A 21,824-nucleotide genomic window follows, 5' to 3' on the forward strand; every position below is an offset into this window, starting at 1 on the left:
GGCACTTAGGAGCCTCATTCCTCAATGGAAAGAGGAGACATTGCTTGTTATTGCAGTCTTTGTTGTTTGAGCAGAAAATTGCTGCTACTCGGAAGAATGACTAAGAGATCCATCCACTACCAAAGAATACCTCATCAGAAGAATTATGAGATTGAGCATGCAGCAACTCAGTTTGTCTTCAATTCTACCCTCATAGAAGTTGGTGTATTCAAGGCTTTAAAGGAGTCCCATAATCAAAATTGCCTTTTGCTGAAGGAGAAGGCAGCATCAGAAAAAGACATGAGGGACACTTGCAGAAGTGGCTGGTGAGGGAGCCAGTGTTGTGCTTGATATGTTTGTACGTGGCAGCTGTGAACCTCCTGTGAGGGCAGGAAAACTCTAATTCCTATCTTCTCTCATTATGGGGAACCTCCTTAGATTGCCAGGGGCCAAGAGAACAGGCATGTTCAGTGGATGCAGAGCAAGACAGGGCTGAAAATGGGAAAAGGTGGTGTATGTCACAAATACTCCATGTTGGAGGGAGTGAAACTGGAAATGGTCAAGCTCAGTCCATGGCACAACTGCCTTACAGTGGGATGAGGGAAGCTAATACTGGGGAACTCTATGCTTGCACCAGACCCATGGTCCTGTGGGAGAAGAGACTAGTCCCACTTTTACAAAGGAGAAATTCATTTCACATGAACTTTAATGTGGAATTAAAGTTGCTTATACTCAACTGCTTCCTGTGCCCCACTCCTCCTACCCTTCCCAATATGAGTTTAATTCCAAAAACTCCAGTGTTAGAAAAGGTAAGAGATATAGAGTACAGTCTTTTTTCTACAAAAGGAGAGCATTACAAGGGAAAAAAAACCCAACCAGCCAGCAAACGTGTTGGAAGACCATGAGGTGCATAGTTAAGGTGATATCTCCTCCTAACTCTTAGATATTTGTAAGAACAGTAAGTGAAATTTTAGGCATAAATTGATTCTTTTAAGTTAATGTCCCTTTACAGCCCCTGACTTGCTCAAAAATAGGTTTAGTAACCGGAAAAACCTTTCATAATCATGGCAGAGTTCATGCTTTTAACCTTCCACGACATACATCTTTTTTTATTTATCCCACACTAAATAACAAACATTGATTGTTTTGATCATCTTGCCCTAAATCTTGCATTTACTATAATCATGTACTAAACATTTTATTTAAGTTCTACAGTATAGCGTATGAGTATTAGCTAGCTGATAGTGGTAGTAATGGGTTTCATGAAAAGTGCCATCTGGGGGGCTAATCCTATGGCAGGTGCAATACCTTCTTTGTTTTGCTTCGTTTAAAGTAATTGAACAAACACCTAGGCAGGGCTGTGATCCAGCTGAGAACGTTTTATAGCCACATGCACCCCTACATCCACCCAGGCTTCCAAGCGATGAATTTTCAATCCCTGGAGCAAGTTCTTGCGGCGGAGCAGCTCCCATGAGTTGAACAGCGCTCGGAAACATGGGCAGAAGCCCAGCGTCCTGCACCCTCACCGCAGCTATAATTCCATACAGCGCGACACCTGCTAACTCCCAAAATGCACGAAATGGGTAAAGGCTTGGCAGATGGGTCCCATGCACATGGTGGAGCAGCTGCGACCTTTTCCCCCCGTGGAGTGGCGCTGCAGGGCGCAGCCCGTAGCCGGGTGTGAGCTAAGCAAGCTCGGGCGGCTGTGCACGATGCACTGTACCGTAGTGGAGTACAGCGGCTGCAAGGAGGGTTACCCGTGTGGCTACTGCGCCTCTGCCCAGGGGAAAGTCTCCATTGGTAAGTGGGTAAAGGGCTGGGCTCGAAACCAGCCCTGCAACACAGGCTCTCGCAAAGGCCGAGCAGGCAGCCCCGATCTTCATGCACTGTCTGCCCGGGAGCAGGGCGCAGCCCTCTCTGCCTGCTGCTACAGGGGCAGAGGTACAGCTTGCCCAACAAAGGCTGGGCACCCCGGTCTGTGGCGGAGACCTGAAATACCGCTGGAAAACGGGGACCCCCTTAGCGGCACTTGCCCTTAGTAAAGATGGCGGAGCTTGCGCCCACCCCCGTTCTCCTCGAGGAAGCTCCCGTGCCCTTAGTAAAAAGGACGGACCCGCCCCCTGTATTTCTACTGGAAAACATGTGGGCTGCCTTTAGTAAACATGGCGGAGTTTATGACCGTGTTCCTTCCTCCGGTGACGCAACCAAGCCGGGCTTGCCCATCACCAAAATGGCGACGACGGCTGCTTCCGGGCTCCCCGGGGTCGCTGGTAGGGTTCCAGGCCCGGCGCTGGCCTGAGCTGGGGGTCAGTGCGGACCGTGGGGAAGATGGCGGCGGCCGACCGCTCCTCGAGCATCGTGGAGTACTTCGGGGGAGAGGCCGGCTACCGCTGCGGCTACTGCAAGAACGTGACTGGCAACCTCTCCCATGGTGCGGGCCGGGACCTCCCCGGGGGTGGCGGGTAGGACACTGGGCGCGGGGAGATGGAGGAGTAGCCGGGGGTCGGTTGCTGGAGCTGTTGGGCTGAGGGGAGGTTGGGCGGGCGGGCCGACCCGGAGGATAGCCTATGGGGTGGGGTGGTGGGCCGATGGGGGCAGTTAGGCAGGGTGGGAGGAACTGATGCGGGCAGTTTAGCAGAGGGGACTGGTTTGATTCTGGCTGTAGGACAGGGAGAGTTGCCCGTGTGAAGGGGACCGGGGGAGAAGAGGAGACGTTGGGACTGGAAGAGAGGGGACTCGGGAGCATGGGTGCTTCTTGGTTTGTTTTGGGCTCAGGGGAGCGTGGGAACCGGGGACGTTCCTAGGTTGGCTGGTGGCAGAGGTAGGCTCTGAGGGTTAAGGTCCAGTAGCAACGTGTTCATATTAAAATGCCCTGGCAAAAGCTACCCCTTCTTCCCTTAAGCCTTTCTGTGAGCCCTGCTTTCCCCCTATCAAGCCTGCATCTGTGTAGAGTTTACATGTGTGCCAGTCACTCCCAAAAGTTTTAAAAAGATCTCCTTAAAGTAGGCTATGCCACTTTTGGCTGTGAGAGATGTAGCATTTGTGTACTGAGGGTAGTTGGCATTCAGATTGATAGTCAGGAGAGGTATGGGGTGTGTCTGACAAAGCCAAACTTTCAAACCTGGCCCCTAATGTGGGTGCTTCCGTTTTTGGATTCCTAGCTTCAAAGAACCTAGATCTTGACATTCGAGGTGCTTGGAACCCACAACTGAACTCAGTGGGAGCTGTAGTCACTGAAAAGTTAGTTACATAGGTTTGAAAGTGTGTCCCCTAACCCATGTGGACCTCAATGTGCCTATTCTTTACCACAGGAATAATATTTACTTATTTCATAAAATAATATTAATATTATTTGTGAAAGACTTTCAGCTCTAAAAAGGAAATATTTAAATATTGTTTTTACACTATTAATAGATGGGCATTTCATTATGATCATAATTTTAGTGATTTGTCTAGATGTACTTTTTGCAAGTATAAGTAGCTATTCAGTGCTGGGCAGTGTGAAACTGACAAGAATCATGTCAATTTCACGCAGCAGCTGCCAGAGCTTACAGGGTCTGTCATTGTGGGGCTACCCTGCCATGTGGACTGCTCATTGCTGGATGCACAACAGGGCTTCTGTGGGAGTTGCTGAGCCAGCCAGACAGCCTGGAAGTCTAGAAGCCCAGGTATCTCTAGCCCAGGACAGTCAAAGCTGCAGGGCTGCCCCAGAGTCGCAAACCCTGGATGCCCATCTCAGGACATCTAGACTCCCGGCTGCAGAGCCAGGAAGCTGGAAGCCCTCAGGGTATGTCTGTACTGCAGTTGGGAGTGAGTATCCCAGCCTGGGTAGACAGACTTGCACTAGTGGGGCCTGAGCTATTGAGCTAAAGATCGTGAAGTGGACATTATGGCTAAGGCTCTCAAGCCCACCCGACCCCGTAGGCCTGTGACTCTGAGCTGGAACATCCATGTAGCTATTTTAGCATGGTGGCTTGAGCTAGATATACTCTGAGAGTCCCGTCTTGAGCTGGTGTGATGGGTTTGGTCACAGAAACCCCCTTGGGACTGTCACCTGATGTATTGAATTTGCCTCTGAGCCTGTTTTCCCTGCCAGCTTGGGACTTCAGAACCCTGCCTTGTTGAGCCAGACACACTAGCCAGCTGCAAACACAGACCCAGGGCTGGTCCATGCCCCCAAAGTTGCAGACTTGAACCAAAAACTGCTCAGCAGGTCATCTATCTCCAGCACTCAGACACCCAGTTCCCAATGGGATCCAAACCCAAAATAAATCCGTTTTACTCTGTATAAAGGTTATACATGGTAAACTCATAAATTGTCCGCCCTCTATAACACTGATAGAGAGATATACACAGCTGTTTGCTCCCCCAGGTATTAATCACTTACCCTGGGTTAATTAATAAACAAAAGTGATTTTATTAAGTATAAAAAGTAGGATTTAAGTGGTTCTGAGTAATAACAGACAGAACGAAGTAAGTTACCAAGCAAAATAAAACAAAATACGCAAGTCTAAGCCTAATACATTAAGAAACTGAATACAGGTAAATCTCCCCCTTAGAGATGTTCCAATAAGCTTCTTTCACTGATTAGACTTCTTCTTAGTCTCGGCCTAATCCTTTCCCCGGTACAGTTCTTGTTAGTTCCAGCTCAGGTGGTAACTAGGGGATTTCTCATGACTGGCAGTAGCCTTTGTCCTGTTCCACCCCCTTTTATAGCTTTGGCACAAGGCGGGAATCCTTTGTCTTTCTTTGGGTTCCCACCCCTCCTTCTTAGTGGAAAAGCACCAGGTTAAAGATGGATTTCAGTATCATGTGACATGTTCACATGTCCTGTGAGCCCCCCTCCATTCTTCCAGGACTGGCCGCAGGTATGCAGTAGAGGCTTGCAGGTAAACAGCCATCTACACTTAATTGTCCTAGTCAATGGGAGCCATCAAGAGTCAAAACCACCATTAATGGCCTACACTTTGCATAATTACAATAGGACCTCGGAATAATACTTCATATTTCTAGCTTCAGATACAAGAATGATGCATTCATACAAATAGGATGAACACACTCAGTAGATTATAAGCTTTGTAATGATACCCTACAAGAGACCTTTTGCATAAAGCATATTCCAGCTACATTATACATCTCTACTCCGATATAACACGAATTTGGATACAATGCGGTAAAGCAGTGCTCTGGGAGGCGGGGGCGGGGGGAGGGGCTGTGCACTCCAGTGGATCAAAGCAAGTTCGATATAACGCGGTTTCACCTATAACACGGTAAGATTTTTTGACTCCGGAGGACTGCGTTATATCGGGGTAGAGGTGTATTCAAACTTATCAACAACATTGTATAAAACATGGAGTGCGATGTCCCGCTAGTGGTGCTTGAGCTATTGAGCTAAAGATAGCAATGTGGACATTATGGCTCAGGCTCTCAAGCCCACCTGACCCCGTAGGCCTGTGACCCTGAGCTGGAACATCCATGTAGCTATTTTAGCATGGTGGCTTGAGCTAGATATACCCTGAGAGTCCCATCTTAAGCTGGTTTTTAGCCCTGTGTTCCCCAACCTTGGCTGCAGTCCACACAGTGGGCCTGCCCCAGAGCCACAGACTCTGGAAGTCCAGGCTCCTCAACAGCACACCAGAAAAATAGGCTGGCTTCTGATGGAGTTTGTCAAACCCGAGACATTTCTGTGAAATATTTCAGATTCAACACCTTTGAAACTGTTTGGCTGGAAAGTTCCTGACCAGCTGTAATGCTTCAGAACCAGAATTCCAAGGTTCAGTCCCCACCCAAGAACACAGCATTAAATTCACACAAGTAGTTCTGCTGTTTTCAGGTAGACTACTCTTGTGAGTAAGGACTTGTCTACACGGGAAAGTTATACTAGTGTAAGCTAAGCTGTGAATTTAAACTGATGTACATGTGTGAACATTCTTGTTTTGGAATAAGAGTGGCTTTTTTTGGTTTAGCTTATGCTGCTTTGGAAGGAGTTTGATATCCCCCTCCCCCTCAAAAAAGCCAACTTTATTCTGGAATTATACTGGTATAACTGGTTAAACTTTCCTGCGTAGACCTACTTTAAGGATCTGCAAGGTTAGGCCCTATACAGATAGCTGTCTGTGGTCATATTCTGTGCACTTGACCTAACCACCTGTACAGTTCATGCTATTTTATGGTCTGTCTTGCTTCTCTTGGCTTGAGGAGTGCTCTGTTGCATTCAGAGTCCCATTGTCAGGTAATATGGTACTAATTCTAATCTTTTCATGTTGGGAATTTGGAATCCTGTTTTAAAGTCCTTATCAGAACCACCACTGCGTTAGATACCGCCTTAACTGATAGCATAGTAGGCACAGGAAGAAACTTGGATAATCCCTCTCATTACTGTGTGCCCTTTCATCTGCATTTTGTTTTGCCATTTCTTTTGGTATTAAGGGGCTGAAACTCCTGGTTTAAATCTGCATCAGGTGACCTTACAAATATATCCTGAGCTACTCACATCTAAGAGGTGGGGTATTTTGCTCCTAGCCTTGAATGGCATCACCTTAAAATTGGGGAACTATTTGTGATTGTCTCTTTCAGACATTTGTCTGACATTTCAGACATTTGTCAGTGGGGAATTTGGGAAACTAATAAATATAAGTATCAGAGGGGTAGCCGTGTTAGTCTGAATCTGTAAAAAGCAACAGAGGGTCCTGTTGCATCTGAAGAAGTGAGGTTCTTGCCCACGAAAGCTTATGCTCCTAATACTTCTGTTAGTCTTAAAGGTGCCACAGGACCCTCTGTTGCTTTTTAATAAATATAACCAGATTATAAAGTCTATTCTACATTTTATATGGATGTGTTTGAATAAAAAGCTAAAATGACAAAACACATAAGTATTTTAATACACTTAAACACAGTGACTATTTTAAAATGTTCTAAATTTAAATTAATTGGATGATTGACTTTCAGTTTTACTTCAATCCTGTTTTCCATTGCCTGTTTTTAAATTGTCTCTTAACAAATTTCCCACTAAGTTTTGTCTCTTTCTTAATTGAAATGGTTAATATGAAGTTTAGAAATATAAGAAACTGTTTCTCCAAAAAATTGTTAGAAGAAATCCCCAATTAATCTTCTAGATTTACAATAAGCTTTCAGTAGAAATTGCTTAAATTTTAATGTTTTAAAGATAACTGTGACAGTGTCCTGTTGTTCATTACAGGCATGTGGGCGCATTCAATGACGGTTCAAGATTACCAGGATCTTATCGACAGAGGATGGCGAAGGTAAATTAAGAAAAACAATCTTCAAAGGGATGCTGTCATCTTAAGCTTGGTCAAAAATTTACATTTTGGTTAAGGAAGAAAAAGCTTTCATAATACCTAAGACCAATAGAATATTTCACTAATTAGATAGAAAAGTGAAAACAGTTGTATTTAAACAAATACACACATTGCAGCACTGAGGAGCTGAAAATGATTTTCCTTGTCCTACCTGATATAAATGCAGTCTGCAAAAGTATAAATTATGGCAGGTGAATTCGATTTTCAAAACTTTCACCAACATAGGTAAATACGTATTTGTTTATAATACAAAAATACTTAAATATTTAATATGAGGCCTACTTTTTCCTTTGGAGATTGTGACACTAGATTACTTCCATCCTTTGACTAAGACGTGAAAAAAAGTGGGGGCCTAAAGTCAGGCTTTTAACCCTGTATTTAGTCATTCAAATAAATGACTGGGTTTTTAAAAGTGCTAAGCACCCAGCAGCACCTGTTGACTTCAGTGGGAGCTGCTAGGCACTCGTACTTATGAAAATCCAACTATGTAATCAGATGACTAAATATGGGTTTAGGAGCCTAATGTTAGGCACTTCATTATTATGTCTTGGCTTTAATGTTTTAGAACAATACTGAAGTACTTTAGACATCTTGACAATGTTACTCTAATCCAGATAATCTGTAATAGCAAGAGTTGGGTCAAATTGGAGAAAGTTCTTTTCACAATTCCCCGTCCCCCCACGCCCTTCAAAGTTGGAAGATATGGATGTGCTAACCAACTCTAGCATCCCCCTGCATGGAGAAATGAATGAAGAGTATCATAGCCTTTAAAAACTGAAATATTTTAAAACATATCTGTAACATTCCTGTTATTAATGCTATGCAATAATTTATTTGTACAGTATGCATGAAAGAACAAACTTTTTCTTTTGAAGAAAATGCAAGTTTTCAAGTACTTCTTGTTAGTAAATAAGAGAACTGCCATACAGATATGATTTTTATTCATGTGTCAGCTCTCAAAACTTTCATCAGAGAACTACTGGCCAGAATCTAACCCTTCTCGCTAGCGGCAGATATGAAAAAATACCCTATTGAGAATCCCAGCTCACAGTCCAATTGTCAAGAAAAGGGGTGTATTCTAGGACAGTTGTTTTCCAACTTTTTTTCTGGTGACCCAGTTGAAGAAAATTGTTGATGCCCATGATCCAACGGAGCTGGGGACGAGGGGTTTGAGGTGTGGGATGGGCTCAGGGCTGGGACAGAGGGTTGGGGTTCAGGAGTGAGGGCTGAGGGGTGGGGCTGGGAATGAGGGGTTCAGGATGTGGGAGAGGGCTCTGGGCTGGGGCAAGGGGTTGGGGTGCAGGAGGGGGTCAGGGGTCTGGGCTGGGGGTGCAGGCTCTGGGGTGGGGCCGGAAATGAGGGGTTTGGGGTACAGGAGGGGGCTCTGGGTTTCGGGGGGGGAGGGTTCAGGGCCGGGGCAGGGGATTGGGGCATGGGCTTACCTCGGATGGCTCCCGGTCAGCAGCACAGAGGGGGTGCTAAGGCAGTCCTTCCTGCCTGTCCTGGCACCGCGGACCATGCTGTGCCCTGGAAGTGGCCAGCAGCAGGTCCAGCTCCTAGGTGGAGGTGCGCAAGTGGCTCTGCGTGGCTCTCGCTCACAGGCCAATGGGAGTGTGGAGCCAGTGCTCGGGGTGGGGGCAGCGCACAGAGCCCCATGGCCCCCCAGCCTAGGAGCCGGATCTGCTGCTGGTCGCTTCTGGGGCGCAGTGCGGTGTCAGAACAGGTAGGGACTAGCCTGCCCTTATCTAGGCAGCACCGCTAACGGGACTTTTAATGGCCCGGTCGGTGGTGCTGACCAGAGCCGTTGCAACCCAGTGCCTTACGTTCTGCGACCCAGTACTGGACCGTGACCTGCAGTTTGAAAACCACTGTTCCAGGATTCTTACCAAGGTGCTATCTTTGAGTATTTTTGGAGATGCCATCTTTTGTATCAAACTTTGACCAGTGGGGATGGGGTAATAGATTTGAAGCTGAATTTCTGTATTTGAGGAAGAAATCATTGTTTCACCTCCCTCTGTCCCTTAACCCAGAGTCTTGTGGCTGCTGCAAGGAGGAATGCTACTTTACCTTTTCCCTAGCTTCTACTGTTTTGGTTTTTGTACTCAGTGGATACCAATACTTGCATCCACAGTTGCTCATAGTTTTCCCAAGGAGCAGTAGCAGAAGTACGGATTTGCAATGATCCTGATTCTTGTCAGTTTCACTGTTGTCCAGGTCTCTACAGTATTCATGAAATTGACCATTCTAACTTGTCAAGTCATTCCAACTTGACTTGATTGTGGCTTGCAAAAGCTGTGAGCAAACAGATGACACTTGGAAGTATGGGTCTGGAGACTCAGAAAAACAGTCCTGTATCAGGAAACATATCTGCAATTATAAGAGCTATATATAACTTCCAAAAATAAGAAAAAAAAAAAAAAAAAAAAAAGGAATCTCACATTCTGTGGAAATTGTTAGTTTAGGCCCCTCCACTTTCCAGGATAAGCTTCCATGGTAATAGGCAAGTAGATTTTTCAAGCCCTATTCTGCTCCTAATTACAGGGAACTGGAGATCACTATAATTTATATTATAGTTAAGACACTTTTTAACAATCAGGTAGGAAGGTGTTGAACAGTTCGATAGGGGATGGGGCTGTATGATCAAGATAAGAGTCTTTCATAGTTGTGTTTCTATGCCTCAGTTGGCATTATTGAAAGACCTAAATATGATTTGATAAAATTTGAATGTGGAAGTGCTTCGATGTAGCAGGTTAGTGAAAAAGGCTAAAGAACTTGCTATTTCAGTTTTGTTACTCTATTCAGTACAGGATTTTCATATTGCTTGCAGGAACAGTTTCATGTGTTTTTAGAACAACTTAGAAATTTCTGTGAATTAATTTTGTATTGTACTTTTATAACAAACATCATTACAAGTTTAATGAAGCATTTTATTATAATTTTTAGAAGTGGGAAGTATGTCTACAAGCCCATTATGAATCAAACATGTTGTCCTCAGTATACAATAAGGTAAGAGTTTATTGCATGTGAATAGTGCCTTTAAAGCTATGTTACAGCTAAGAGGAATAATTTAAAACATGATAGTAGTGAGGAAAAGTCATAACATCTAAGGCCTCACATTTAAAAGTAACTTGGCTTGACTATTTTCAGTTGAGATCGTGGTCATACAAACATGGTTAGCCAGGGTGTCTTAGTTCCTCCTGCTTAAAATAATCAGTTGGATGGTAAACCTACTTTTGAATGGTATTGTGTTCTTTGAATGTTAAATAAGACATGTGGGTTCGTGCCAACTACGACAGGCTTCATAATCTCTTTCTATTTTCCTGCACCATCCAGTCATGAATGCATCCTGGCATATTTCATCTAGATTGCCAGCTCAGAGCAGCAGTTATGTGAAGGCATACATGAAATGAGTTGTTGGTTGCAGGCTGGCTCTTAATGGATGTGTCTGCATCCTACAGGCACTCTTTTTAGTATCCTCAAAAGGGAATACTATGGATTGAATAGTGATGGAGAATGAACTACCTTTACTTCCTGATAATGGTGGTGGGTAGTATCAAGGAAGCTTGCATTGCCACTGCCAATGTAACTGTTCTTTGGAGAACTGGATGACTCCCAATAAGTTCTTTTCTCAAGCAATAAAACTCGCTTTATATTTTTTAATGAGAATGTACTCCTTTATCCATATACAGTTGTAAGAGTTTATAAAGGTGCATATTGTAAAGGCATCCATGTAACATAAGGTCAGCAACTTGAAAATAATCCTTTTAATGAAGTAGTTGAGCTATAACTTTCTAGAGTTCTTTGTTTTCTTTGAACTATATTTCTTGTTAAAAAATATATATATATAAAAATATTTGATTTCTTGTTTTAGATGTCAACCTTTACATTTTCAACCTTCCAAATCTCACAAGAAAGTTCTGAAGAAAATGTTGAAATTTCTTGCTAAAGGGGATTCTTCCAAAGTGGCTGGTGATGGTAAGAAATTCTTGGTCATTGAAAAAGTATGAGGATTATTCCCACAGAAGAGCTACTGTAGCCTACTATGTTTTTAGAAATAGTTCAGGCCCTGAAAGGGGCGTTGAAAGTTTAATAGGAGGTGTGGGGTAGGTAAGAAGTACTCTAATTTAAAACAAAACAAAACAAAAAGCTAAAAACAAGATAGAGTCTAGCCTCAGTGTTTATTGGTTGGATTCCAAATACTGTATCTTTACGACCTGTCCTTCATTGGCTACATTGCCCCAGGAGCAGACTAGGAATGAATTGTGACAATTCCTCCTGTGCTACTTCCTTTTCTGTTGAGGAGTAAGTTTAACTTTTTTTTTTTAATATAGCAGCTTGCTTCCTCCACCATGCACCTGGCCACTTTCTAGCTAGAGGAGTATCAGGCAAGCCTTGTCACACCCCTGCAACTGAAGCCACAATCTGAACACGTTCAAGGGAGAGGTATTTGAGGGGCCCTTATTCCCACATGTGATTACAAGAGCCCCTACTCAATAAAGCTCTGAGAAATTTAAAGAAAAACAAAACTGGCTTATTTTTGTGTGAGCCTTTCAGTTATTTTGTACTTCCTCGATTGGCTCTGCCAAAGCAGGTTATTAGTATTAGTTATTAGCATGAGTATCTTTCTTGTTTGAAGTGAGATTAGTTGCGATTGTTCCATTTTAAGAAAGCAAACAGCTGTTATCATGGATGTGTGGCACAAAGAAGACATTTGATTTTTTAGGCTTCTAAGAGGGTATTGCAAACAAACAATAACTGTATCTTTTTTTTATGTTGGAAAAAACTTGTAAAATTGGGAAAGTGCAACACTGTTTTGGATGTTGCCATGAGCAAAGTGTGAACTATAATTTATATAATGAAATTCAATCACACAATTTTTTCTATGCCACTTAAGCCTGTTGTTGGCTAGGCAGATGGAAATTGTAAAGATGGAGAGAGAGGATGTGTAGTGCTGTGCATGTTGTCTCTGTGACCACACTGCACAAGGTATTGTGGTATTGGAGTGGAGAGTATTGGTGTTTGCCAGTGTACATGAAGCACAAGTACATGAATCCAATTGTTACAGCCAGGGCTGGCTCTAGGCATCAGCTAAGAAAGCAGGTGCCTGGGGCAGCAAATTTGAAGGGGCGGCACTCCGTCCGTTCTTGGGGTGGTACGCCGAGGTTCTTTTCCCCCCCCCCCCCCCCTCCTTCGGCGGCACCTTTTTCATTTTTTCTTCTTCGGCGGCACTGCTGCGGCCACCTTTTTTCCCCCCCCTTTGCTTCGCCGCTTGGGGTGGCAAAAAATGGTAGAGCTGGCCCTAGTAACAGCATATCTCATATGAGTTAATGCAGGCTCTATTCCCATCAATAAGGTAGAATAGCAGTTTGAGTTATAAGTAGTTTCAGGCCTAAATCTGCTTCTGAATCTAAGTTCCCCTTGATGCTGTGTGCATAGGCCCCCAGCACCTTTGGAAGCTGACTGACTATATTGGGTGGAGAGGAGAAACGTGATTGTAAACTGATCCTAAAAAGTGGGAAAAATAGACTTTCCTTGAATATTTTTATAATAATCTTAATTGTTACTTATAACTAAGGTCCTACTTAACTTGCGATGTTGAGGAAATTGCGGATTCCGCAATATTAGGCTTCAATTGCAGTTTTGACCATGGGAGCCCCGCCGTGTGTGTGGGACTGACCGTGGGAGTCCAGGCAGTCCCGGGCCCTCGCTCTCAGCCCCGGTGGCTGACAGCGGGAACCCCCCTGCTCTCAGCCTCAGGCAGCTGATAGCAGAAAATCGCAATAAAGTAATAATGGACTTTATTACCACAAATAATAAGGTCCATTATTACTTTTCTGCAATTTTCCATGGCTTGTCTGCAACTCAGCCGCAATTTTTTTTGACAGTCATCCTACAATTCAAGTAGGGCTTTACTTGTGACATTAAAAGGTTTAAAAAAAATAATTTTGGATGCGATTTTTAAGTGGACTGTCTCTTTAAGTGTTGGATAAAAATCCAGTGATATGTTTATACAAGCCAAAAACAATTACACCCACTGCCCCCCCTTCTTTTTTACATGTCACTATTTCCTGTCTTGATACTCTAAAATTGATTGTGTCAAGATCATAACTGTCTGCATTCTTGCTAGCTGTTGTAGTTTCTAAATGATTTGGTTCACATGAATGTTAATATAATAACCTTGGTGTGGTATGGATGTGGATTGCCTGTCTTACATTGACAGTTTGTCATCTGTCTTGATTACAGAAGAACCTATGGATTCCCACAGAGAGGATGCTGTTGCTTGCAGTTTTGTATTAAAAAATGAATCTGACATCAGTCAATCTGAATTGAAACCCCTGAGTGTGGAGGAGACGGAGAGGGTGGAGACTGAAGATAATAACGAAGAGGAGGAAATGAAAAAAGAAGTAACTGTGAAGAAAGTGGAATCAGAGCCTCCCCAGACGTGTGTAGATAAAGACAGTGCAGGATCTAGTGAACGATCAAATTCAGCCAAACTTGTTCATACAACACCCAAACCAGGTAGCCAAAGTTTCTTTATTTGTCCCTCCCCCCCCCCCCTTATTTTTCCCTTCAGATTAGTTTTGTTAGAGTGTTATACCTTGGCTGGTAAGCCTAGGGCTGTTCCTCTTTATTTTGTATGCCCTCAGCTGCCCAGGGAACTCTGTCTGTAAATCAAGATATGGTGCATATTACATGAGTTTTTAGTGCTCCCAATATTTTGCCCAGTTCATTTTGTTCAGCTCATTGGAGCCGTCCAGCAGGTATTTATGTCCAGGGCTGCTAGTTTCTATGGCTGCCAGTTCATGGAAGCTTTGAGAGTCATCTAGGCTCTCCAGCCAAATAGGCAATTGATAAATCTCACCTCATGAGCAGCAATAGAAAACCAAATTGGTGTCTAAAAAAGTGGACTTTGTTACTTCCCTTCATGAAAACTAGTTAACTAAGGGTTGTCTTCCTTTAGGTGGTAGGTCTAGTTATCCTCTAAATTATTTTCTCTGTTACAGTTGCCTGTCTTATTTGTGCACTTTTATAAATTATTTTCTTCTTTTTAGGGGCTATGTTTCTTACACACAAAAAACATCATTTGTATATGTCCAATGGACTAGGGTTGTACTTTCCATTTTCTGTTCAAGGATAGGTTGGATGGTACTTTGCTGCAGCAGCAGAATACTAGTGTTTTTGCACTCCAGAGAAGGATAGCTTTGCCTTGGCCTGGACCCCATGGAAAGACCCTTTATGGAAGTGCCCCTTGGCTTATTTCATGTGTTTGGGTTGTAGCCTTATTTTTCTTTGAGAGACTTAAAGGTTTAAAAAACCCCACCCTACTCGATAGTAAAATGTGAGATAATTAAACTGTATTTTTTATTGTATGTGTAGTATTTGCATTTCTCTTCTTTTATACAGCAAAAATAGACATTTTCTAGTTCATTTCACTTTCAGAGACTCATGCATTTGTACAATGCTGGGGTTTTCGTGTATCAAACACTGCACGGGAATTTTTGTTTATAGAGTTTTTCTTTGGAATTAAGAAGCAGAATAGTGGAGTGGAGATATTTTTAACATTTTTCGTAACTTAGTGGTTGTTTAACATTTTTATCACACAAGTTACAGTTCAATCTCTGAACTGCCGTCAAATTTGTTGTTGTTTTCTAAAATATTCACCTTTCAAGGCAGAAACTAAGTATGAGACGTTTATTCCTAAAAAAAAACCCCAAACCGAAACCAAAGCAAAAAACAACAAATTGAGCATTCTAAAGGAATAGCTTGAACAGGAGTCCTTCCATTCTAAACTCTTCTGTTTATGGGAGCTGTGATATTGCTTACTGTGGCAGAGGAGCCAGGCAATTTATAGCTCATGGACTAGGTTTTCAAAAATGATCAACCCCCATGATGGATTGTCTTTATTAGAAAAAAGGGTGTGTTCTTACCTCCTGTTAGTGAGCACATGCTAACTATACTGGGTGAAACCATAGTGAAGAAAGACAAGGCAGTTTGTGGTTTTCACACATGTTGGTAGGTAAGTGTACAGACTATGTGGGAGCCTAGAGGTTAGCTTTACCTGAAAATGTGTGACAACTACAAACCACCTTCTCTTTATGAATTATTTCTTACATTAGTTAGTGACTGGCTAACGTGAGGTAAACTAAGATTACACCCTTTTTTCCTAGCAAAGACTCACCCAGAGAGTGCCAGATTTTCAACAACACAACTCCCATTTAAGCACCTAAATCAGTGGTCCCCAACCTTTTTGTGGCCAGTAGCACATTCATGTTTTCAGAAGAGTGTGGCGGGCGCCAACAATTTTTCAAGGCTTATTTTGTATTTGTACATTAAATAATATGAAAAACATCATATTTAATATTACATAATATATGAATCCGGAGAGAAGCCGCGAGGACAGAGAATACCGGCACCCGCTGCCCCGGAGTACTCTGTCCCCAGCAGGCACGGGGCCCCGGCTTCTTTCCCCTGCTGGGCACTAGGCGGGCGCACATAAATGCCCCGGCAGGCGCCATGGCGGGGACCACTGACCTAAATGAAAGAGCCAGACTTCTTGTAAAAGTGCTCAGCAAGAGCATTGGGAAAGCTGCTTGTTGGCACTTCTGTAAATCTGGTGCCAGATTTCTAAGGCTTGTTAGAATATGGTGATTACGTTTTTAAAAGTCAAATACTTTTCCACCCCCTTGTGGACATTTTACCAAAAAAATAGAAAAACTAATTGTTAAAAAGACAAAGCTTTGCCATTAACTAAGTAAACTGTTTTCCTAGACCTTGAATGCAAACTAAATGGAAATTGACAGCAGATGGCAGCCATGAGTAAAGATTAATATAAATTGCCTTTTTTAAAGTCGAGGTACAGTCCTCAATTTGTATAAAGAATAACATTGTGTGACACTTTTTAAACAATATAGATGCAGATACAGGAAGTTTGAAATGTAATGTTTGTATTCATTATTTTAAAAATTAAGCATATATACTTTAGAAACAGAAATTTCCGGTGCTGTCCTTTTCGTTTTTGGCAGGGTTTAAATAAAATATAAAAGTGAGTTACAAACCCACCAAATCTTATTCAATATACCTATAATTTTAAATGTAGTTAGTGTTAAAGGTTACTTCTCTCAACCTGGAAAGTTTTAAACTAGATGTTTAGTTTTTGCCTTGGAAAAGTTGACGTTTTCCATGATAAAATTTGTTTATGTAGAAATAAAAACCTCTTTACATAAACAGGTCATTGTCCTACAGAATAAGCGGTCTGTTTCTGCACACTTTCATAAGGAAAAAAGGTTTGCATTTTTCTATTAAAAAAAAAAAAAAAAGTTAAACCAATGAATTTATTACTTTGCAGGGCCGGCCCACAGCATTTTGGCACCTGAGGCGGGGAACTCAAATGATGCCCCCATGCCCTCTTGCTTGGGCCAAAACTTTGAAAGGTCTCAATTCTGCCTTGTTCCTGTTCTACTCCTCTCATGGTACTGCTCTGCTACCTACCCCAATAAAGGAGGACTAACAACTTAAAATGCCTTGTTCAAAAATTTTAAGTAACACTTAACTTTCAAACGCCTGAACAACAAATTTAACTTTTCTTGTCTGCCTAGTAAATACTAGCATTTTTATCTGTTTGAATAATCAAGTGGTGCTTTCCGTGCCTTCTTGGTTGCAAAGATTTGAACTGCTTCCTGAAGGTCCACAGTCTGGGCCAGCTCATGCTCTATTGAGATGTTTGCAAGGCCGACCAGCCTCTTCTGTGTCATTGTGGAGCATAGATGTGTTTTTATTAACTTCAGCTTGGAGAAGCTGCATTCTCCACTGGCAACTGTTACAGGAAGTGTTAGAAGTATGCGCAGAGCAACAAAAGCATTTGGAAAGAGGGTGATCATCTTACTTGTGTACGTATATTCCAGAACAGCCTTTGGAGTTGATCCTGCTGAAATGTATCTTGAAAGGGCTTTTCAGTTCATCACCTAAATCACTCGCATCAATATCGCGCATGTCGTCATGTGTCAACACTGTCTCTAGTGCCCTGCATTGCTGGTGTAGGTCTTCTTCAGGTATAGTGAGGAGTTTTGGAATATCATACAACATCCCAAATATACTGCTGTGTTCTTTGAGTTGCTTGAAACGTTCTTCAATTGACTGTATTGCACAATCTAGCACCTGGTTAAAGAATTCAACTTTGATCTGTTGTTTGGGGTCTCTTATGGGATTATCCCGTGCCTCGTAATCAAAATGTCATCTTCTTCGGTGACTCTTGTATTCTTGAATGGGTGGGAAAATAGCTTCAGTGTTAAGTTCCTCTGCTAACTTCTGTGCGCTCTTCAGAACATTTTGAAATCCCTCATCTGACTGGTAAGACTGTAGGTATGACTTTGCTTTGTCCAGTTGTTCCATTGTTCCAGATATATCAAGTCAACACCTTGGAGTCTCTTGCTTACAACATTTATTTCAAACAGTATGTCATGCCACAACACTAAGCCACATATTTGAAGTTATGTTTGTTTCTGGTGACTGCATTTCCTTCTGCCACTGTTCTCCCACGAACAGTTCCTATCATAGCATTATCCTCCATAATGGCAACTATGGCATCATCTATCTTCCCAATTTGGCGTTTGATAGGCTTCATCGCCTCCACTCGACTTTCCCATCATGTGGCACTCAGTGGTTTCAGTGTCAGAGAGGATGTTCCCAGATGTTGCTTCCAAATTTGCCATCGATGAGTTGATGCAGAGAAAAATACATAGATGCTTTGAATTACATTAAAAAATTCAGCAGCCTCCCTAGAAGCTGATGCTGCATCACTGATCACCAAGTTCAACGAATGAGAACTACATGGGACAAAAAAAGCTCAAGGGTTTAACTCTCGGATCCATGTCTGCACTCCTCTGTTCTTTCCTCTCATGTTGGCACCATTATGGTATCCCTGACCTCTCACGTCAGCTGTTGCACTTCCCGTATCTTCCAGCTTTTTAAGAAGCACATTTGTCATACCAGCTCCTGTAGTATCATCAAAGTCAATACATTCTAGAAAATGCTCTCAGACAGTCACCATTGCAGGGACATTTTCACTAGGTTCTATTGTTGTTACAAAATGCACCATTAAAGTCATTTGTTCCTTATGGCTGATGTCAGGTGTGCAGTCCAGAATAACAGAGTAATATCTTGCTGACTTCAGATATGCCACAATCTTCTGTTTGACTTCTGTTGCCAGTAACTGTATGGTCTCATTTTGAATTGTTTTTCCAAGGTAGTTGTGTGTGTACGTTTCTTGGGTGGTGACTCTTCTTAGATGCTCCCGGAGTACAGCATCAAACTTGGCCATCAGCTCCACAATTTTAAGGACGTTTCCATTGTTTGGCACATAGAGCTGATCTGAAGTGCCACGCCGTGCTACGTTTTGGGTGGCAAGCATTCTCACAGTGGCAATGAGCCTTTTCAGAACATTTTGCCAGTAAAGAGACTCTGATGCAATCTTCTCTTGATGCTGATCATCTATGGTGGCCTTTAACCTTAGTCTCATCTCAAGCTCTTTCCACCTATGGAATGCTCTCTGGTGATTTGCTGCCTTCTCATGGCATGCCAGTTTTCTAGACAGATTTTTTCTAGTCCTTTGTTCCTGTAGAACCCAATATAGCTGGAAAATTACCGAAAGAGTTTGCAACAAAAACATGCAGGATTCTGGGTTTTTGAGTACATAAGACATGGCCTCTCCACTTTGTCACCATTGGGGATTTCACGCCAGTCATGTGTTGGATGGAAACTTCTATTTTCATTGTCTTTGGGGAACATGAAGTTTTTCACTTGCTGTGTCCCATGCAGTATAAGGAAGTCCCTCAGGCTCATGTGGGTCCACAGTCCCTGGATCATCTAGACTTAAGGAACTAAACTCAGCAGCAGCTGTTTCTTGCACCTCCATCACACCCTTCTTTGATCTACACTTTTCTTTAGGAATGTGCATGGTTACATCCATTTGAGATGGAGATATGGATGCTGCAGTAGCTGCCAGGTCACTTGCACTCTGACTAACTGGAAGATTAGGCATCTCCTCACCACGCACATCCTCAGTGGGGCCGGAAGGCTCACTGTGAACATTTGTGTCTATGTATCTCAGGAGAGCTCCTTCCTACTTAGATAGAAAAGCTTCCTTTGCTTGCTTGTTTTTCCTGACGCTGCCTCATTTTCTTCTTTCACTCATGACTGTTGTTCTGTGCCAGTGATAGTGGCTCTCACCACTCAATTGAAGGGGATAAATAAGCAGGCTGGTAGCAGGGCCTGAGTGAGGGAAGGTATCAATGTCTTAAGGGTCTAACTGGCTCCTATTACTTCAGTTGACTGCCTGTTCGCCTCAAGTGGGTTCAGGGAAGCAGCAGGAAACAGGAAGCTCCCTGAGAAGCTGGTGTTAATCAGTCCAGGCTCCTAGGGATGCTAGAGAGGTACATAAGAAGCTTCTCCTCCTCTCCCTCCCTGCAGCTTTCTGTTAATTCCCTCTCATCTTTTCTCCTGTCTGCCTGTTATCTCTCTTGTGCCCTCCTTTCTCCAGCACAGCACTCCACCATCTCTGTGCATCTAGAGCAGAGAGAATACATGTGCACCAGCAGCAGACACAATTTTCTACACTCTGGGTCCTAGTGGCACCCCCTCCACAGTCTGGCACCTGTGGCGGCCGTCTCAGTTCGCCTCATGGTAAGGCTAGTCCTGTTCCTTTGCTAATATATTGTTTGTGAAATTTACAGCAGAAATGTGAAATTAAACAGATGCTGAGGACAGGCTAAGCGCTCAAAAAAACTCTTCAAGAGTATCATGAATATTTTAAACTCTTCTGCTGACTTCTTCTAGGATCTTGGGCACTGTCACAATCCTTGTGGTTTCCCAATCTGTCAAATGGGGATAATGATGCTTACTTATCTTTGTCGAGTGCTTTGAGATCTCTAGATTAAAAGTAGTATTCGCCTAAAAAAAAGAAAGTTTCTAAACTTAATGATTGTGAAGATAAGTCTCCCAGTGGGAACCAATGCAGTGTCTTGCAGACATCTAGCTACAGTGTTTTTACGGTTGTACAAAATTTCCCAAGCGGTAGCACTGGAGGCAGGCACTGGTGCTATTCAAAAGTGAAGAGAACCTAAACAACCAAACAAGCTCCGGAGGGAAGGAGGGAGTGGGGCAATGGAAACCATTCTCTTCTCGCATCAGGAAGCTCTGAGGAGGGCAGGGCAGAAGGAAGGGCTCTCTTCTGTTTTATAAATGACTGGTAAAAAAAAATAAAATTTTTAAGCCCTTATTGCACTTTAACAAAAAGCCTTTGGCTGACATTATGGAGGCTTTTCTGTCTTTCACGGAGAGTAAAGAGGTGGTGTTATCCTCACAATACTGTGTTGAACCCACTCTATGGCACTCAACTTTTCCCTAAATTTGTTGCCTGCGCACGCTAGGACATCCCACCGCTACCTAGTTCCTAGGGCTCAAGGCATAACCCGATTGATTTAGGCACCCCTACCCTTTCCCAGTTCTTTGGGCTCCAGACGACAGGCACCTAACTTTACTCCTCCTTGGGCTCAGAGCCCATTCCCTGTGGACTCAGGGCTTAATCTTTTGCGGTTTACGAGGTCTTTTACCAGTGAAAGAGCCTTACACAGTAATATCCTACTTAACTTCTACTTATTAACAACCACCAAAACAATGCACATTCTAAGCATACAATGGCCAGTCAGGATTAGGTCATCTGTGGGACTCCAGCTTCTGCATGGTGTCATTGGCAGTGTGCTGAGGACTGCCAGCTCTGATCTTGGGGCTATGTCCTGGAGCTGGTTTCCAAGAACTTCCTTTTGGACCCCAGTTAATATAGTGAAACTTGAGTCTTGCTTAGTTGTCCCTTAACCAATCATTTTACTAAAATATTACTAAACAATTTTCTAATCAATCCTAACATATTGTAAACAATTCTTTAACCAATCCTACCCCACCCCTATCGTTGATTTATACCTAGCAAAATTAGTTATGCAACAGACAGAAACAATCAAAGAACCAGAGAGAGGCCATACACATAAACAATAGCAAAGTGGGGACCATAAAGAAGAAAAAATAAAGAAGTAGGGATTTTACAACCACAACTGTTGATAGCATTCTGTCTGGCAAGAAATCGCTTATCAGGCAAAGTTTTCTTAAACCACCTTAAGATCTGTTTCTTTATCTGGTAATGGTGGGTACTATTAGGACAGGATTGCCTTCTTAATAGCCCGATATTACATTGTTTTTAATGTAATTTAGCTGTCGCATCCTCACATTCCGTTCTGCTTCTTGGTTCATGGCTACTGCTCTCCTACTATGGCTGCAGAAAAAGGTCTCGGAACTTAGAATGTGTCTACAGGAAAAGGCCTTATCCTTACAGTTGGTTATCCACAGCTAGACATTTTTGGTTAGATTATCCTTGCTTAGTTAGTTTTTTTTATTCTAGTTTATGTGACCATAGTTGAAACATTTCATAACTTTGACACTTTTGATGACGGCATTTGATTGTCCAGGATACTTCCAAAA

General features: G+C 42.8%; 1 protein-coding gene across 6 annotated transcripts in view; it reads left to right on the plus strand.

Moving 5' to 3' along the window:
• The first annotated feature begins 1,450 nt into the window (after window positions 1–1,450).
• The window catches only part of ATE1 (arginyltransferase 1), a 149,554-nt gene continuing 129,180 nt past the window's right edge, over window positions 1,451–21,824 (plus strand). For 4 of the 6 annotated variants that reach the window (XM_054034715.1, XM_054034714.1, XM_054034718.1 and 1 more), the window contains exons 1-5: window positions 1,451–1,779; window positions 7,178–7,241; window positions 10,242–10,304; window positions 11,170–11,273; window positions 13,542–13,817. In XM_054034715.1, coding sequence (XP_053890690.1) covers window positions 1,578–1,779; window positions 7,178–7,241; window positions 10,242–10,304; window positions 11,170–11,273; window positions 13,542–13,817 — 709 coding nt within the window. In that variant the 5' untranslated portion in view covers window positions 1,451–1,577. Of the gene's footprint in view, window positions 1,780–2,211; window positions 2,411–7,177; window positions 7,242–10,241; window positions 10,305–11,169; window positions 11,274–13,541; window positions 13,818–21,824 lie in introns of those variants that run through there. The other 2 variants (XM_054034717.1, XM_054034716.1) reach the window with 1 other exon arrangement.

This window comes from Malaclemys terrapin, chromosome 7 (genome assembly GCF_027887155.1).
Source record: "Malaclemys terrapin pileata isolate rMalTer1 chromosome 7, rMalTer1.hap1, whole genome shotgun sequence".
Lineage (NCBI taxonomy): Eukaryota > Metazoa > Chordata > Testudines > Emydidae > Malaclemys > Malaclemys terrapin.